Here is a 19,162-nt window from a genome sequence, read left to right on the forward strand (position 1 = left end):
CATACTCATCACCCACACCGGGACATTCTGAGAGACACAGGGGCTGCTTTTGGTAATCACAACGGAACAACAGGTATAAGCCGAAACTGTCCTGGGCAAACCAGAGCTTACAGTCCCTACCAGTGCGCCCGTGGATTTAAAGCTTAAAGTTAACTGAAGTATATACTTAAATCATAAGTAATAACTTTTTTTTAAAGTACGCTTCGTGCCTGGCGTGGGGCCCAACACGGGGCTCAAACTCACGACACTGAGGTCGAGACCTGAGCTGAGATCAACAGTTAAGACGCTGAACCGACTGAGCCACCCAGGCGCCCCTTAAATCGTAAGTAATCATTTTTTATTTTGCATAGTTTTAAAATGAAAAGAGCAATGTCGATTTCACCCAAGTTCAATTTTCAGTAGGTTTGCTTGCATCTAAGCATCTCAGCAAAACCTCTTCAAATGTATTCAAAACTTGACAGCTCGGTCTTGTGCTCATAGCAAACTCCATTCAGTACTAGCTTCATTACCTAAAATAGACAAAACCAAGTTATTTCATAAAATCTGTTTCCATAAGGAAAGCCAAGAACTGCTGGCTCCTTGGGGAGAAGATTATTAGTATTTGCTGGGTAATTTTCAGCACTCCAACTTCTGTAAGGCTTACTGCCTGATTTGGGGTGTTGGTGGGACCCCAGGCAGACTGTTTATCTTTTGTCTTTGTCACCTACATGCCCCCGTCTGAACAGTACAAAAACCTCACTGCCTTGGAAGTGTTTTAACTGTCTGCTCGTCCGTTGCACCCTGCTTAGCTAATTCAGCAACTAAAAAGCTACTGCTCGAAGTGAAAACTCTAAATATAAAAAATCAAAACAGCACTTAGGGGGAGCTTTGATTCATCGAAGCTTTTTTCTCTCTTTTTATTTTTTTTAAAGATTTTATTTACTTGAGAGAGAGAGAGAGACACAGCATGGGCAGGAGGGGCAGAGGAGGGGGAGAGAATCCCAAGTAGACTCCCCGCTGGGCTCAACATGGAGGTTTTGATCCCAGGACCCTGAGATCATGACTTGAGCTGAAATCAAGGTTGGACACTTAACTAACTGCACCACCCAGGCGCCCCTTTCTCTCTCTTTTAAAAGAAACATATAGGGGCACCTGGGTGGCTCTGTCAGTTAAGCATCTGTCTTCAGCTCAGGTCATGATCTTGGGGTCCTGGGATCAAGCCCCACATTGGGCCCCTGCTCAGCAGGGAGTCTGCTTCTCCCTCTCCCTCTGCCCCTCCCCCCTGCTCATGCTCTTGTTCGCTCCGTCTCTCTCAAAAGAATTTGTAAAAATATTTTAAAAAACAGTAAATAAATAAAAGAAACATATAAGTATCACTTGGGGGCATTGTGGAAAATTTTACCTTGGTTGTTAGCTTTTTTTAGAGGCCAAATTATGTTGGTCATTATTTATGCTCCTAGGAAGACAATTATCAATCACATATTCAAATGTTGTGAACCAACCATATAACCCTCTGTGTTAGAGTTCTCCAGAAAAACCGAAGCAACAGGACATGTCTACATAGAGATTTGTTTTAAGGAATTGGCTCATTCAATTGGGGGGTGGCAAGTCCAAAATCTGCAGGGTGGCCTGGCAGTCTGGACACCCAGGGAAGAAAGAGCCAATGTTGCAGCTCAAGCCCAAAGGCAATCGGGAGGCAGAATTCTCTCTCCCTCAGGGGAGGTACTATTTTCCTTTAGGGCCTTCAACTGATTGGATGAGGCCCACCCACATTATGAAAGATGATGATCTGCTTTACTCAAAGTCTACTGATATGAATGTTAATCTGATCTAAACCTTCATAGCAATGTCTAGACTAGTACTTGACTAAATATCTGGGCACCATGGCCCAGCCAGGTTGACACAGAATTAACCACCACACTGGCCCCACACCATAGGGTGGAACTTGGGCCCCCATCTGGGGTCTTGCATTTTGCAACCCCTGGGGAGCTGCCTCCAACAGAAGAAAGCCCGGGTCCCCACACCCCTGCAGGGGTGGCTCGGCCATTTTAGATATGGGGAAACCAAGTCTTAGCAAAAGGTTCCACGACTTGGCCCCAGGATCAAAACAGGCCTGGGGTAGAGTCAGGACAAAATCCAGCCTCATCAAATGGTAGCTCCCAGCTCTTTCCACCTCAACTCTTGGCTCTAGCAGGACCTGAACTCGAGACTCCTAGGGGACGTTCTCATTTCACTTCCTATTTGGAACATTACAGCCAAGTCTGAGCACGTCCAAAGCATAAACTCTCAGGGAAGATAATCAACTTATTTCCTGGATGTGCCTTCGCATTCCCATCCCCGGCCCTCCCACAAGGCAGGGCTCCCCGCCCAGCGGCCAACGCAGACCCATCCACAAAGGGACTTCTCTTTGAAAAGTGCTTTATTTCAACAAGATCTAAGTTAGCTGCATTAAAACATACCAACATGTTACAGACATTTATGGCTCCCTCCTGAGGCCTTGTCAAATTATGTTACAACACCCAGACGCATCAGTCTGTACGTTCAGAACCAAATGCTGACCCAGGTCATGTACCATGGTTGAGGCAAGTTATGATGAAGGAAAGAATACTCACAAAGCTAACACAAGTGGGGAAACCCTGAAGAAACACTAGAGTAAAGCACCACAAACCGTCGGCCTGGGGAGCAGGTCTGCAATCCGCGGGGAAGACTCCAAGGGCAACTTGAGGCTTTCCCTTCCCAGCTTGTCCACGTCTTGTGCTTGGTTCAAACACAGGGGGCGCTGTAACCCCCCGTGGCAGGGTAAACGCTTTCAGTTCTGCCTGAAAGAAGGGGTGCCGGATTCACCCGTATCTCTACCTCTCTCTCGGAGATCATTTCTCACCTCGCCTGACTCAAGCAAGCCTTTGTATACAACAACTGCAGTAACAACTCAAAACTGTGTGTGTGGCCTCGAGGATGCTGGAGACCTCCCCTGCCTGCCGTCTCAGCCCCCACATCATGGTTTGGCCACGAGGCCCTGAAATTCCCTCGTTCACAGAAAGTTCCTCTCTTGGTGACCTACCTGTGACACCACATTCTCCCCGCTACGGAGCTTGGCCTTCTTTTTTTTTTTTCTTTGGAGGAGAGCTTCTCTTAAGAGAGTGTCTTGCCTTCTGGGAGCCATCGCTCCTCTTTGTTCCTGACACTGAAATAACCACCCAACCCTGAAGATAAGAATTTGTGCCAAGATGTTTTGCATCTGAGAACAGATTTGTGTGTGTGTCATTCTATTGCAAAGTCTCATCTACAATGATGATAAAATGTCTTTATCTGGCCATCTCCAGGACAGAGTGTTATTTTCTTTCTGGTAGGGAAAAGGGAAGGGTGTAAACATTTCTCCTTGAAGTCTCAGACCAAAACCTCGGCTTTTGGTCCCAGCATTTTCCTCAAAGGTGGGGGGCTAATCTGAGCTCCTCCCCCCTCAACCTCACGTAGAATTCAAGTCCATCAGCCTGGAGCCCAGTGCACACATTCCTCACCAGTCCGCACAGGCAGGCCTGCTGTTTGTGCTTCTCAGTCCCTCCCCAAGATACCCCTGTTCACGCCCCCCGCATTTAACTCATCTCCTGCCCACTCATGTGATCACCAAGAAAGTGACCTTGTGCTTAATTCCACCACCACCTGGGGGAAGGGACCCCCTTCCCAGCCAGGCTTTTCCTTCATTTGATCACCTTGTAACACAAGCCCCTAGAAAAAGAAAGCCAGATGTGGCTATTCGGCTTTTCACAAGTTAGGGGAAAAAACCCTATAAATTGGCCTTTTGTTCTTCACACGATTTCAGGTTCATTGCACGCAATGACATAAACCCACACAAATCACTAGAGGAATTCAAAGCTGCAAAGCCATGTGATACCAGTGAGAAAATCCGGCTCCACACCGTGGAGAAGTGTCTCTGTTTCAGCCGCTGCTGTTTCAAAGGACCTTTCCAAAATTCCTGATCGGGTTATTAGGACGTGCGAAATGATCTCTAGACGGGGTGGGCCAAATGGAAAAGTACAGCCTGTGGTAACTGGAATGTATCTTCTAAGATGTGATCCCCCCGACTTCTACCCTGACCCCCCCCCACCATCTTTAAGAAACCAGGTTTACCTTAGTATCGCTTTCTCAGAAAGGGAGCTGGCAAACCTGACGTTTTGCCACATTTCCCTATTTAAACTCTCGCAGTTCTAGTGCAAATCAAAGAGGACTCGTATAAACCCGAAAGAGCTGTCCAACAAAAGTTAGTGGTCAGTAATTTGCTCTGTGGAAATCTTTCTGCCTAGCCCACCAAGGAGAATCACTGGGGCCCACACAGTCTTTGAACATTCAAAATAAAAGTAACTGGAAGAGAAGTTTCTGAAGTCATTTTCTCAAATGCACAACTCAGGAAGTGTGTTTGCATTCACAAACCCGCTCTTTCCCATCTGTGACAAAGGAAGCCTCTCCCCCTGCCCCCGGGTTTTCTGTGCATTTTGCAGGGGCCCACCGAGGTCTGTGATTGCGACTAAGGCCTCCGGATTTCCAGTCCACGTCCCATAGGGCTGGGGCACTGTCCCCGAGGAGGAGGTCGCCTTGCTAGGAGACCCCCGGCAAAATGCCAGGTGGCAGCACGCCATCTTTGTGAAAGTCAACAATAAGACCACAGCTGTGAGCCATCTAAAGAGGCCACGGAAGCCACAGAGGAGAGGAGGCAGGAGGGGGCAGGAACGGGTCTGCTGCAAACATCCACCTTCCTTGGGGACACTGATCAGTGGCTCTCCTTCCGCCAACTGCTCAGCTCCCCAAACCTTTCTTGGAGAGGAGGTGAAGAGATGGGGAGACCTTCCCCCAACAAGGCTGAGACACCTGCTGTTAGGAGCTCCCAGCCTTGCTTGGTTGATCTCCACAGCCAGGCACCCCGCTCCAAGCCTCTGTCTGTCCCTCTTCAAACTGTACCAGCCCAGCTACCCAGCGGTCTTCCTGATGGGAGCCAGAGGGGACACACCGTCCCACCCTTTCCCCCCACTGGGGTCTGTTCTAAACATCACCCAGGTGGCTGCTCCGAGAAGCTCCAGCCTCCCTATGCACCTTCACAGGGCAGCCCACCGAGCTTCCCTGAGTCCCACACTCGGTCAGTCGCTGGGTTGTCCTCATGCTTTGGAGTCCAGATGCATAAGGAGAGGGCAATCTCAAACTCATGGCCTCAGCTCCAAGTGCAGGGAGAGCCCTTGATGGGAAATGGGCTGGTCTCCCAGGCATCCGTCACATCTGTAAGGAGCTTCTGTGACTCCCTAAAGAGGGAGACTCTGGGCCCCACCCCAGGACAAGGCCAGGCCCCGTCCACACTAGCCAGAGTTGGGGTTGGCATGCTGAGTGGAACAACAGGCTGCCCTCCTGTCTCTGAGACGTGGCCATGGAGGTGAACACAGAGGCAGAATCCACAGAGATCATCACATACGTCTTCGTTATTTTAAACGATCCAAGTTTCCAGTGTAAAAACTTGTGGGGTTATTGCATCTAACCCACAGATGATTTATCGTTCTCTTTCCATCCGACCTTCCCCGAGGGCCTGGGACTGCTATTTTGTTAATTTCCAATGCCCAGGCCTTCTAGACGTACAGGGAGAATCTCTACCAACATATAAATACCCCAAATGGTGAGCGTGCGGAGTCCCCTTCCCTTCCCAACACGTGCGGCTACTCCCTGGCACTCGAGGGAAGCCATTGAGGTCAGCCCCTCAGATCGGTGACCCCCCGACGTGCCTGCTCTCCAGCTGCGCACCGTCAGGCTCCACAATGATGGAGCCGGGGCTCGGAGTTCAGTCGCATGTGAACATCAGGTAGGCACGTGGCTATGTACCATGTGTGCACACGCTTACGTGTGCATGCGTGTGCTCATGTGTGTACACACACACACACACACACGCACGCGCTTTGGGTCCTTATAACAAAATTCAAAAGTCCTTGTGAGTGAAAGAAAGGAGTGGAGCCTGGGGATCCAAGGATGGGAGTTGCCTGCTGGCTTCTCCATCCTGCTCCGGGCAACAGATGGTGGCTCGGCGGGAGCTGGAGAGGTCTGTATCTACACGTTTCCATGGAAGTAAGGTACCCAGCTTCCGGCGTGTCTTCTCATGTCAGTGGCAGCCCCTGTGGCGTTTGGATCCCCTCCCGCGTGTGGCTCAGATCGTTGCTGGGGTCTCGGCCATCTCCTCCAGCCTCTGCCGGATCATTAGCCGAAGCATGGTGTACCTGGGGACAGGGAGAGCTACGACGGATGGCAGAAAGCAACACACGCCTCCTCTGGATGTTCCCCCACCCCAGGCTCCAGGGGCCACCTGTCGGTCCCTTCGCGTCTATCACGGGGCCCGCCATCAGGCACCTTCTCGGCTTGTGTTCATTTCCACACCCGGATGAGAGAACTGAGCAGACCAAATCCAAACTAGATGATTTGACTGTCGTTAGGAACTCTGGCCAAAGAAGGACGGGCAGGCGAAAACAGCAGCACCAACAGGAAGGGTTCCATGAACCGAGCTTACTAAGCTCAAGGCACAGTAGCATGGGATCCTCACCGGGGCTGGACCATCGGAAACTGCCATTATTTGACCATCGTGAGGGGCCTACAAAAATGGCAGCTCCCTATGGTTCAAGCGCATATAGGCCCCTGCGTGTTGCAGAACAGACCAGAGCGACTACCAAGGGTGGGGGTCCACTTGTGACAAAGGCCTGGCTCCACTCCTTCCCTGAACTGAGACAGTGCAGAGGCCAGCATGCGGACCGCTTTGCAGGGCTCACGGACGGGCTCCTGATGGCCGGGGCTTTGCACCACACAGCAAAAGCTGTCTTTCAAGTCTGGCCCATAGCTAGTGTTCAGTAAATGTGAACTTTCATGCTAGTGATCGTCACTGTTACAGCAAATAGAGCACTGGCGCCATTCTCCAGGGGCAGAAATCAACCCGTTGTTCAGCTGTATCCCTGAAAAGCCATCCACTCTATGACTAAATGTGGCAAAAAAAAAATCATAAAATTCTCCCCAGAGAAATAGGGTGAAACAGGTGAAGGGGATTAGGAGGTACAAACTCCCAGTTGTAAAATAAAAAGTCACAGGGATGAAAAGTGGAGCGTCAGGAATACAGGAATAAAGTGTAATAATGTTGGATGGCGACAGATGGGGACTACGCCTGTTGTGGTGAGCCCTGAATAATGGATAGAACTGTTGGATCGCTGTGCCAGAGCCTGAAGCAAATATAACGCTGTGTGTCAACTACACTTCAATCACAGAATTTAAAAAAAAAAAATCCTCGCCAGAGAGAAGCTTTACTGGACTTTTCAAGCCAAATGTAATTTCCAGGGGCACGTGGGTGGCTCAGTCGGTTGGGCATCTGCCTTCAGCTCAGGTCATGATCCTGGAGTCCCGGGATCGGGACCTGCATCGGGCTCCCTGCTCAGCGGGGAGTCTGCTTCTCCCTCTGCTGCTCCCCCTGCTTGTGTTCTCACTCTCTCTCTCTCTCAAATAAATAAATAAATAAAATCTTTAAAAAAAAATAGTAGGGGCGCCTGGGTGGCACAGCGGTTGGGCGTGTGCCTTTGGCTCAGGGCGTGATCCCGGCGTTACGGGATCGAGCCCCACATCAGGCTCCTCCGCTATGAGCCTGCTTCTTCCTCTCCCACTCCCCCTGCTTGTGTTCCCTCTCTAGCTGGCTGTCTCTATCTCTGTCGAATAAATAAATAAAATCTTTAAAATAAATAAATAAATAAGTAAAAATAAATTTAAAAAATTTAAAAAAATAGTAATTTCCAGAAGAGAAATGTTAAGAAGGGAGAAGGGTAGGAGGAAAGGATTTCAGAGGTCAGTTGCTTAGACTTCTTTCCACTGCTAAGCCTGCCTTCCTGAAATCCCCGGAACACTTTTATGTCCCACATTCAAATGAGAAGCTGACACAGGAAGCAAAGAGACCAACACACTTAAGCTTTGCGTCCCCATCTGAGATCCACATTTGTCACGGGAAGCTCCCGGAAGAAGGTCCACAGGACCCAGGCCCACACAGCCGCCCAGCACAGTCCCCGGGAGGCATGGAACGGAGAGCCGGCTCCCTGAGCCCCCGGAGCAGCCCAACCAGCGCCCTGGGGCCACACGTACTTGCGCATCAGCTTCCTGACTTCGCGATCTTCTTCCTCTTGGAGCTTCTGAATGAAGCTTTTTAGGACAGGCATCTCAAACTTTATGTACTGGGCCACCTGGGGAGGAAGAAGTCGGTCTGGGGTGCATGCACGTCCCCCCCACCCATACTCCAAAGCCTTTGGTGTCCCTCTCATGTAAGGCGCAAAGACGCAGGAAACCTCTTTCTGCACTGACCCAGGATTTCTTTAAAACGCAGTAGCCAAGCCTTGCTCTTCTCAAGGCTGGCACAGAGTTTGCGCTGATGATCGCTCCCTATCGGTGACACGTGTCTCAGAACTTCTCAGTTCTCGTCCCGTGTATCCCAATGCACAACAAGGTGATTATCAAATGTGGGAAAGCTCTCTCTCTTGATGCAGTGAGGCAGGGAACACCTGAACCCACAACATTCAATAGACCTCTCTGTTCTCCCCTAACAAGATTTAGGGAGCCATGTTGCCTCTGGAGTCTTGAGCAGGCATCCAAATGGGAACCGGCTCCGGAGAGGCTGGGGGGGTGAGGGTGGCCCCCAGGTGCGCTGAAGTTCCACTGCCATCCCCCCTCCTCCGCAAGAATCCTCACCCTACTCGATCAACTCTTTTCCATGGGAAAAGCCTATTAGTGTCAAGCTGCTGTATGACTTGCAACTTGCTTTGGTCAATGGAACGTGCGTGGACACGATGTAAGCTATATTTGGGTGGAGGCTTCAGACGAGCTTCTGAGGTTTGCCCTGGTTTCTAGCACACCAGGCATCTGCCATGGGAAGTGTACCCCAGGGAGCCGCTACCCCTCAGGCCTGGGTCTCTGAATGAGGCATGCAAGGCACGCCTGAACTCCACCCCCAGCCTGGAGCAGAGCTGCGTCCACCAGCCTGCAGCATCCTGAGCAAGAACAGAAATGGTCACTGTTGCAAGCAGCTAGGATTCGGAGATGTTTGTCACTGTAGCAAAAGCTGGCTAACACATAGGAGAAGGTAAAATTACTGCAAACAGCATGAAGTTGCTAAGAGAGGTCGCAGAACCTTCTCAGCCCTTACAGTAGCCTAGAAAGGTTGAAGACATTTACTCTCTATGTAAACCACTTTGTGCCTGAGTGTTCCCCCAACAACTCCCCCAGGGTATACTCTTCACCTAGCCTCCACGTTCATTCTCCCTGCCTCATGACCGTTCCTGCTTCAAGAAAACCTAGTATTTAAAAAAGAAAATTAAGAAAAAAAATTAAAAATTACAAGAAATTTTAAATAAAAAATTTTAATTCAAAAAAATTCTTAAATTAATAAATAAAATAATTTTTAAAAATAAAATAAATTTAAAATTCAAAAAAATAAATAAAAAACAAAATAAAAAATTTTAAAAATTAAAAATAAAAAAATTTTTAAAATGAGAAAATTTTAAATTAAGAAATAATAAAAAAAATAAATTAAATTTTAGAAAAGAAAAGAAAACTTGGTATTAAGGAATGGCAGCAAAATGGGATGTGGTCCTCGGCCAGAAAGTCAAGTCATAGCCCAGTTGCAGGTAACCCAACCAAATCTCCCCTCTCCTGAGGAGAGACCACCCAACCGACGGGGGACTCACGTCGTACGTGACTTCTTCCACCTGGTCCTTCTCCATGAGAAACACTCTGGAGACTTGCTCACACGGTCCCTGGAGGATTCGGGCAACCAGAGGGTAATCGGTGTTCTTCAGCTTCTGTTTCTCTGGAACCACACACAGCCAAGAGCAGCCCTGAGTGGGGCCTGAGGCCTTTCTCACCGTAAGTACTGGCCAACTCAGGGGCCCCAGGGGCCCAGGCACCTTAGAGGACGCGGCCAGGTAAGTCAGGAGACTGCACGGTGAATGAACAATTCTGGTTCAAAGCAACCGTTCCCTCCCCGCTCTGAGGAGTTGGTTTTATCTACCTCTCAAGAAAATCCAGTTCCCCTTACATAAGCCATTGGGTTTTAGACCCCATACGGCATTCCCCAGTGGACTCAGCCAGTGACCCCCACCGGCCTCGGAGGCAAACAACACGTGGAAGTTTCCGAAGGCCAAACAGCAAGCGAACGAGGCAGAGGTAGTGTGTTTCCACTCGCTGGTTCGAGTGAAATAAACAATTTTCAAGTACGCTGTGTTTCTCAGACTTACCACCGCTGGTGTGGACCACATACAAAGCAAACTCCTCTGCGGAATTCTCGATCTGAATCAGAAACAAGAGATGCTTGAAGAAAGCGCACATTTACACACCCCAACTCCCAGCCATTGCTTCTTGAACGCTGCAGAGCTAAATGGATTTTCGGCGCTCCCGACGGGGAACCATCTCACCAGAGGGGATGAGGAGAGGGGGCAGGCAGGTAACCCTATCAGTACCAGTCGATAAGAAGGACTGACATTGCTTGCCCCCTGCCAAGCACCGGGCCACACACAGCCCCTCAATGGGGTCCCGTGAACCCTCCTTTTACAGAAGATGCAGCAGAAACACAGGGAGCTTAGGTCCCTGGCTCAGCTCCTCCAACGGCAGGTGATGGCTGGGGACTTGAACCCAGAGGTCACCAGCCAACAGTGCCTCAGTGACAAACAGTGATCCCTGTCTCCCAAAGATTTCTTACAAAGGGATTGTGGAAAACCTACGGAGTAACGGGACTCTAAGGACACCCATGCACTAGAATGTGAACGTGTCTCGGAGTTCATTTTTCGGAGCAGGGTCCCCAGATGTGTTTCAGAAGTCAGTCTGTGCCCGGGGCCTGGGGTCTGAGAGCCGGTGCTTCTCAGAATTCAGCAGCACGAGGCAGCACGAGCCAGCAATCCTGCCAGCTGCTGAACGGGCCCCCTGGCCTGCGGGCTTTGGATTCGGCAGGTCTGATTCAGGGCTGGGGCCTGGGAAGCTGCTTTGCTAACAAGCTCCCGTGGGATACTGATGCCATGAGGTCAGAAGACCCCAAACTCCCCCCCCCGCCCAGTTCCCCCCACCCCATCTTACTGCACGCTCTCCATGGTCTCCCTTCCCACCTCGGGGCCCCCGCAGGCCCACACGCCGCCCCTCCAAGGTCAGCCCGCAGGGGGGACTTGCCTTGAATTTGTTGAGCAGAAGCTTCAGGACCTGTGGGGTGGTCATGGTGCTGTTGATGCGGACGTTGGTGACGGAGCCGTAGGCCGGCGTGAACACTGATGTCTATCAATAGAGGGTCCAGCTCAGGGTGGCAGTGGGGTCAAGAATTGGGCCCTAAAACCCAGGTGTCCCAGCCCCGTGGCCTGGGGTAAAGGGCACAGTGACAAGGGCACTCACCCCGTGTACCCTGAGAGCCACGCCCCCACACACAGCCTGACAGACAGTGGGCTTTGATGTTGACAAGGCAGCCCGGGGCTGCGCCTAACTCGGGAGCTCATCTCCCACCCACCGTCCCCATGGGAGGCTGGGGGGCGCGGTGTCTGAGCTCGCCAAGTGGCTGGGTGGGGGAGGGGGGACCGACCCAGATAAGGAAATCCCTCTTTCCAAAGAAAACACGCACAAGGCCCCTTCCTCTGTGACTTCAACACAAGGTCTCTGACCCCTCTCCCCTGATGCACTTGCTTCTGGGGCTGGATTCGGACCAGGCGGCGGGAGGAAAGGAGGGTCAGCTAGTGTTGGGGGGGGCGTGGGTAGTGTCTGGACGCCCCCTGATTTGAGTCCTGCTTCAGGGGGTACACTCAGCTCACAGAAAAGTGAGACCACACAGTAGCCGAGAGGCCCATGGTGTAGGAAGAGGGGAACGTGTGGATTTTCCAGGGAGGGCGGACAGCTCTGATACTCGTGGGATAATCTCATCCACCACCCTAGGGGGGAGTTTCCTGATCTGGGGTCCCTCATCCCTCCCAGAGCCAGCAGAGCCTGCAGCCCACCCACGACCCAAGACAGAAGGGCAAACACTTGGCTTTCCACTTGTCTGTAGCCTTGAGGTGTGGCCGCTGCCCAAGAAGAGGCCTCATTCCCTTGGGGCTACCCCTGCCCCCAACCCCCCATCCTCTCTACCTTGTGGTTGTAGAAATGGCCATTGATGGAGAAGCGGTGGCGTCTGATTCGCCTCTGGTCACTGGGTGTCCTCACGTTGCCACGGCGACGCACCCCAACATCACTGCGTGTGCGCATCAGCTGTGGGGTGTCTTCCTGCAGGGGCTTCAGGCCCCTGGAGTCTAAGAGGGAAGGGGCAGGTGAGCTCTGTCTGCCTGGACCGAGGATGCGGGCAGTCTGCACACAGTACCCTCTTTGTGGCCAATGCCACAGTACCCACCCCCGCCTCCCCCGAAATACAGTTCGTAAAAACAGTATTTCCTGCCGCGGGAAAAACATACGGTATAATTTACTGAGAAGCAATACAGTGACAAGATTCAGAGCAGAGACTTCAGAGCCAGATTCCCAGGGCCAAATCCCAGTTTTGCTATGTTTCACTAACCCCTCCATGCCTCAGTTCCCTCATCCATAAAATGGGCATAATAATAGCACTCACATCACGGGATTGTTGTGAGGGTTTACTGAATTAATTCACAAAGCATTTAGAATAGTGCTTGGCACAGGGGAAGCATGACATAAGGACTTGCAAGATATTGCCAACTGACAGTATCTATCAAAATTACAAATGCACATAGCCTCAGACCCAGAAATTCCACTTGGAAGGATCCTACAGACACTGACAATGTGTGAAATGACACGTGTCCAGAGCCGCTAACTGCTGTTTGTCACAGCAAGAGACTGGAATGACTTCAGCGTCCATCAGTCAGGAGTGATCTCAGCTATCATTTCTCCACACAATGGAATACGGCAGAGCTGGATAAGAATGCCGAAGTTCTTTACGGATTTGTGTGGAACAGTCCTCAAACTAACAGAAACAGGGATGTGCAACATGCTACCACTTATGTAAAAAGGGGAAGAAAAGAAATGACCTCCCACCATAAAGGTACCTTGCTGTGTATTTGCTCGTATCTGTACAGAGGATCTCCGAAAGAATGCATTCAAGTATTTTCTAGGAGGGAACCACTTATGTGAGTAGATAAAATTGGGGAACTTCCGACAGTCTCCTTTGAATACTCTTTGAATCTTGAACCACGTGAATTTTATTTATTCAGTTTACGGCATCTAGATCACATCAGTCTTTGCACAGGGGAGCCCGACGCGGGACCCTTCCCACCGCGCGCACCTGTAGGGCTCAGCGTCTGCTCACTCTCGGGCGGGGCATCCACTTCCGAGATCTGAATGCTGGGCATGGTGAGCGGCTTCAGGGTGGAGCTGGGAGACAGAACACAGAAGGGACACCGGGTCAGCCCCTGCAGGAGGACCCACCCTCTCCTGCAAGGGGAGCACTTGGCCTGTACCAGGCTGGGGACCGGCACACCCCCATGGGGGCGGCCCATGCAGAGTGTCCTGTGAGGCTGGCCCCACTCTAGGGCTGAGCACTGGGCGGGGGGAGGGGGTGTTCTGGAGGAGAAGAGGCTCCTTCCCGGCATCGGCCGCAACACAAGCACCCGATTCATCAAGCCCAGGATGGAGAACACCGAGGAACAAAATCTGCATGCTGTCTGCACTGAGTTTCTTCAGCTTATTTGGAAAACCCTATAATAATGGACATCTGTTTCTCCAGACAAGATTCCAGTTCAGATCCTTTCCTGTTGGAGGAGTGACTCAGAAATGGCTTCTGGCATCTATAAGGAACGGGTCTAATAGTTTGGCTGCCACGAGGGTCAGAGCAGCTTTGGAAGGGCCACTGATGACAGCATTCTTGGGGCTGCCAGACGGGACGCTCAACCAAGCTGGACCCCATGCAACCAGTCTGAGCAGAGTCCCGGATAACTGGCAAATGACTCCCCTCTAAGCCAAAAGGGATAACGACAGCAGCTCAGAGATGCACACCCAAAATCAACAGGAGATTTGAGCAGAAAGGAGAATCATATTTAACCCCTTATGGCCATCCCATTGTGAGAAGAGTGTGGGCTCTCTGGGACCCAGTAGAGATGGGACTTAGGGTTCAGGGATGATGGTTTTAAGGGACGACAATAAAAACTGAAAATCTGACAGAACTTTCCACTGTCCTAACTCTGGACTTCTGACCCCAGACCGGAACTGGGGAGAGCCACTCCAGAGTGGTGAACGTCTGGTGCTCCCAGCGGCCACCGCCCACCCCCTCACCGAAGCAGAAACTGGTCTCAGCCTGCTTCTCGTTCTTACCGCAGTGGCCCAGGTATTCACTTTATTCTAGCCAGCATCGGGGATAACATTCATTACCCTTCCTGACAGCCCTCTCAAAAGTCCTGGCAGGTTTTAAGAACCAACCAAGACCAGCTTGATGTTGTAGGGAAGGGAGAAGAAACGAGCGAGCCAAGTGAAGCATGCGTCAGCCGGCTCAGCCAAAAATCATGCAGTCGAATGGCATTCTAAAAATCCTCTCACATAGGGGACGGACTGTAGCATAGTTTGGGCGTCGTAATGCGGCTGTGGCAAGGGTTTGGCCCACAGGAAATCCAAGATGGCGAAAGGGCTGAAATCGAAGTACAGCGTGAAACCAGCCAAGGAGGTGAAGCCAGAGAACCTTGACCAGACATCCCAGCGTCTGATGGGCTGGGCGACTTCCCTTCTAAAACTCCCTGGGAAAGAAAGCAGATCAGCTCCAGGGTTTGGCCACAGTGCAGGTTTCTCTCAACTTTAGAGAAAGACGGATTTGGCTGCGGAGTTTAACAGAACGTCCAGCGTGTCCAGCAGAGAGGGCTTGGTTCTGGTTGAAAACAGAAAACGCATCACTGTGGTTTTGGCTGAGAGGTCAGCACATGCCGCCCACACTCTGGCCTCGAGGCAGCAGCAGCAAGTTGGAGGACGGAACACGGCTAGTCAGTCACTCGGCACCAAGAACTAAAGTCCCTGGAAGAAGTCCCAGCAGAGAGGGCGGGCCTCCCTACATGCACTTGGCTACTCAGTTGGCAGCAGAGGGAGGGGAAGAACAGGCTCGGGCTTCACAGACCTTCCAGTGGGAATGTGGAGGAGGGAACCTCCTAGACTACTGTCACACTGTCACCCAGCTCCGGGTGTGGCCTGAAGGAAGCAGCCCCCTAGCTGCCCTCACAGGAGTGGTTTAGGCAAGGCCTGATGTTCCTTTTCTTCTTCCAGTTTCCCCCAAGTCATGGAGAGCTTTGGAGAGAAGGTTCTAGGCCTTAGTGTATCCACAGCTGGGTCATTCTGTAAGGAGTGGTCCCCATGGGAAGGCGCTGGGCACCAGGCGTCCATCAGAAATCTGCAGGCTAGGCCCAGCTGGCCATGAGCGATACCCCTCAGAGATTCAAGAATTCTCCATGAGGAAAGGACACACCACAGCCAGGCCTTGGCCCTCCCCCACTCTGACTCTCACCCAGTGATTGTGGTGAGAGGCACGGTGGCCCGATCACAACAACATCGGCTCCTTCCCCCTCCTCCTCCTAAGCGCAGAACAGGTGCACAGGGCAGGTGGGGAGAATGGGAGCTGGAGTCAAGGCTTGCTGGAAGAAGGTGGCACTTATCTGCTCAAGAACATTGAAGAACAGAACCCCCAGACACTCCCGGCCACCCGCAATCCCACCTCTCCTACTCACCCCTGAGCTCCCAAGTTACAGCCGGAGTGCCAGGAGGAAGAGGATGGTGGGGGGCGAATGCGCTCGTTGTCATCTTGCATCTGCAGACGGATGGGCCGGCGCAGCCCCCAGGAGATGTTCAGTAGCCCCTCCACAATGAACTCGTCTTCCTCCTGCCCACGAAGCAGTTGGCACGGTGAGCCGGCCCAGAAAACTCCGCAGAAGCCAGCAGCACGCGGGGGCACAACGGACAGCGCCCTTGACGCGTGCTGGCTGGGCGCGCCTGTTACACCTCACCCCAGCTCGAGACGCACCCCACCGCAAACGACCCCTGACGCCCTCAAGACGACCTCACAGGTCAACGCGAAAGTTGCCTCGAAACTCAAGTGCATGTATGTGAATGATAAAAATGGGTTTTCTTGTCTTTATACTTTAAAGAAAGAAGAAGACATCTCTCAGGGTAAATGAGACGAGCCTTGCTAACAGAAGCCAGAGCTAGATTCTTGAACTGGCTACTTTCCCCTCCCCTAGTGGAGAGTGATACGTCTTGTGCTACAACATGTTTAGCGATCTGACCTGCTGGTTGAAGGAGATTTAAAATAACATTTCCCCAAGTTTATACTACCGAAAACGAGCTCCTCAGGCCGATCAACTGTTACCTTAAAAAGGGTGTCAGGTGGTCATGAGTTGGGAGATGATATGTTAATCAGATTTCTTACCAGTAGAACTTCCCAGAGCCTTTAATTAGCTAATGTGCTACATTAGGCCTCTCCAAGAGGTGAATAAATCCTCCAAGAATTCCAAATTTATACTCAAGGGTTGTTGACTGCTAACAAGTTAAACGTCAGACCCTTCTAAAGGCATTGGCAGGTTTTGTCTCAAAGAACCGAGTCTCATTTACTATAATGAGTCTCTATTTAATCATAGAGCATTCTGAGAATTTATTCTCTAAGACACACCGCAGAAAAGCTCTCCAAGGACCAAAATCCTGTGAATAGCCCAGCCACTCATGAGGAGAAGCTTTAAGGACAGTGCCTAAAAAGGGTCAGGCCTTCTTTCTCAAGTCTCAGAAAACCCCACAGCTGTCAGACCTGGGCCACGGCACTTCTTCAGGACAAGCCACGTGGATGAAGAGGACACCCATCCAATGAACAACTGACCCCGATCCCAGGATCATCCCCAGGGGCGAGGGGGAGAACAAAAGAAGGCAGGAGAGGAGGGGAACAACTTTCAGGCAGGTGGGTGTCTTGGAGGAAAAGGCTGTATAGATGGCCTTCTAGCTGGTGAAGGCTGGCACACCTACTGTTACATCACATGATTTTAGGACCGGATTTAACCCAAAGTAGGACTTTGTCTACATGGACTGGTTTGAGGGACACAGAAAAAGCCACTGCATCTCACATACTCTCCCCAACCAGCCCGCCTTCGTAGCTGAAATTCAACCATCTGATATCTGTTTCTATGGATTGAATCACCATGGCTTGATAACCTGAAAATGTGTTTAGAAGGGTATTACACATATCTTATCAGTCTAGAACACTTGAGTATAAATTACTCTACCAGGCTTCTACATGACTCACCATCTATCCTGATAACAGGCTTTACGGAAATGGATACGGGTTAAGTAAGCTTAGATTCGGGCTGGGGGCTGAGGGAAGCCGGAAGGAGAGCAAAGCGCGTCCCAAGAGGGCACCCTAGGAAGACCACTGCAGTTGTGGGGAAGGGCCAGCGTTTCCACACAGAGCTGACACGGCTTGCCCAGTTGCTGTCGCAATCAGACATGGGCCGGGATGTGTAAACAGAGAGGACTGGGTAAGATCCCTGAATTGCCCGAGAAGAAGCAGCCTGCTTGAGAGCCATGGGAAAGGGCCCCGCTTTGGAGGACCCCCTCTGAAGCCGATGCTAGCCCAGTCTCATCCCCGGGAATGTCTCTGGAACAGAAAAGCTCATCCTCTTTAGAACAAAATGAGCCTGGGATCTCCTTCCAAAGAACTCCAGGGACTCCCGCTAACATCCTAAATGAGAGGCCACTCCCAAGGGGACAGGAGAGGCAGGGACCCTTAGGCCCTGGAGACATGGAGACAGACTGGGCTGGCCCACACGCCTTCCCCAGGGACTCCTTACCTCACGGTGTCGGAGCTGCAAATTCTGGCCTTCGTAGTACAAATTGTAGGTCTTCAGATGCAGGAGAAGTTCATTCCTTAGGGCAAAATACAAAAGGTGTGACATTGTCAGCTGAAGCCACCGTAATGCTCCTGTTCCCCCTTTTCTCACTTCCAACCTGGCCCTCAGCAACCCCAGTCTGGGTGTCTGTCCACACGTGTGTAGACACATGCACACAGCCATCACACCCATCCCCATCTTCCCCCAGGATCAAGGTCAAGAACAGACCCCACCTAGAACAGACTGAGCGTAAGAACACTCCAGCAAACCAAGGCTGGCTGCTCTGACAACACTCCCCAAGCCAAGCTCCATACGCAGTCCTCAGTAAGGCAAACACACTGCAAAGTCCACAGTGTGTCTCTGGCCTCTCACTGTCCTTTCTCCCTCACCTCTGGTGGGACAATCACTACAGGCTTTCACGAGACTCGGAAACTTCTAGGCTTTTCAGAAAGTTAAAAGGGACAGGTCTGGACCCATGGGCTTATGCTTCACAGACACGACCCGATGGTGTGCTTAAAAACTTCCCAACTCCCATCAACAGTGGAGGACGACTAAAGGGAGCTGTCGCCACTCGGTGGGATATTACATAGTGACAAGAATACGAATGAGCCACGCACAACACGGAGGAATCTCACAGACACTAGGCCGAGGAAAGGCCACATATTGTGTGATCCCACTTGGATGAAGTTCAAAGTGGGTGTTAGAATTCAGGAGAGCGGTTCCCTTGGGGAGCAGTGACCACAAGGGGGCAGAAAGAGGTTCTGGGCCCCGCAATATTCTGTTCTACAAGGTTTTCTCTTTTTATTCTATCCTAAGTGCTCTTAGTTTATTGAAAACAAACATGGGGGCGCCTGGCTGGCTCAGTGGGAAGGGCGTGTGACTCTTGATCTCAGGGTCGTGAGTTCAAGCCCCATGTTGGGTGTAGAGATTACTTAAATAAACTTAAAAAAAAAATTTTTTTTAACTTGCAAATCTCCCTCTGAAGCCCTATATCAGGCCTCCGTAGCTGTTAAATCCTGGTTTCCGGGCGGCCCCCTGGGAACACAGCTCTACTGAACAAGAGACAGTGAGGACCCCCCACCTTTGTGATCAGGGTGAGCCCTCATCCAACCTGAGAAGGATCCACTCCATTTTCTGTGAAAGTGCGTGCCGGTGCCCGAGGGCCGGGAAGGAAGGAGCTTGGCCACGTTGCCCTGTGCTTATGCCTGTTCTCAGGCAAGATGCTACAAAGTTTGGTCTCTGAATGCAACCATTCAATGGAGCGGCTTGGGGCCACACCAGAGGTCAAAGCTGGCTTGAAATTCCAAGAAGCTCCTGACAAGTTA

General features: G+C 51.3%; 1 protein-coding gene across 10 annotated transcripts in view; it reads right to left on the reverse strand.

The window, feature by feature from the left end:
• Window positions 1–320: 320 nt before the first annotated feature.
• Window positions 321–19,162, reverse strand: part of RASSF2 (Ras association domain family member 2) — a 44,569-nt gene continuing 25,727 nt past the window's right edge. For 9 of the 10 annotated variants that reach the window (XM_019805499.2, XM_019805503.2, XM_034641730.1 and 6 more), the window contains 9 exons: window positions 17,799–17,874; window positions 15,696–15,847; window positions 13,280–13,368; window positions 12,118–12,278; window positions 11,179–11,280; window positions 10,257–10,308; window positions 9,708–9,829; window positions 8,113–8,210; window positions 2,381–6,224 (listed from right to left, as the gene is read on the reverse strand). In XM_019805499.2, coding sequence (XP_019661058.1) covers window positions 6,155–6,224; window positions 8,113–8,210; window positions 9,708–9,829; window positions 10,257–10,308; window positions 11,179–11,280; window positions 12,118–12,278; window positions 13,280–13,368; window positions 15,696–15,847; window positions 17,799–17,874 — 922 coding nt within the window. In that variant the 3' untranslated portion in view covers window positions 2,381–6,154. Of the gene's footprint in view, window positions 510–2,380; window positions 6,225–8,112; window positions 8,211–9,707; window positions 9,830–10,256; window positions 10,309–11,178; window positions 11,281–12,117; window positions 12,279–13,279; window positions 13,369–15,695; window positions 15,848–17,798; window positions 17,875–19,162 lie in introns of those variants that run through there. The other variant, XM_034641732.1, reaches the window with a different exon arrangement.

Source organism: Ailuropoda melanoleuca, chromosome 13 (assembly GCF_002007445.2).
Source record: "Ailuropoda melanoleuca isolate Jingjing chromosome 13, ASM200744v2, whole genome shotgun sequence".
NCBI lineage: Eukaryota > Metazoa > Chordata > Mammalia > Carnivora > Ursidae > Ailuropoda > Ailuropoda melanoleuca.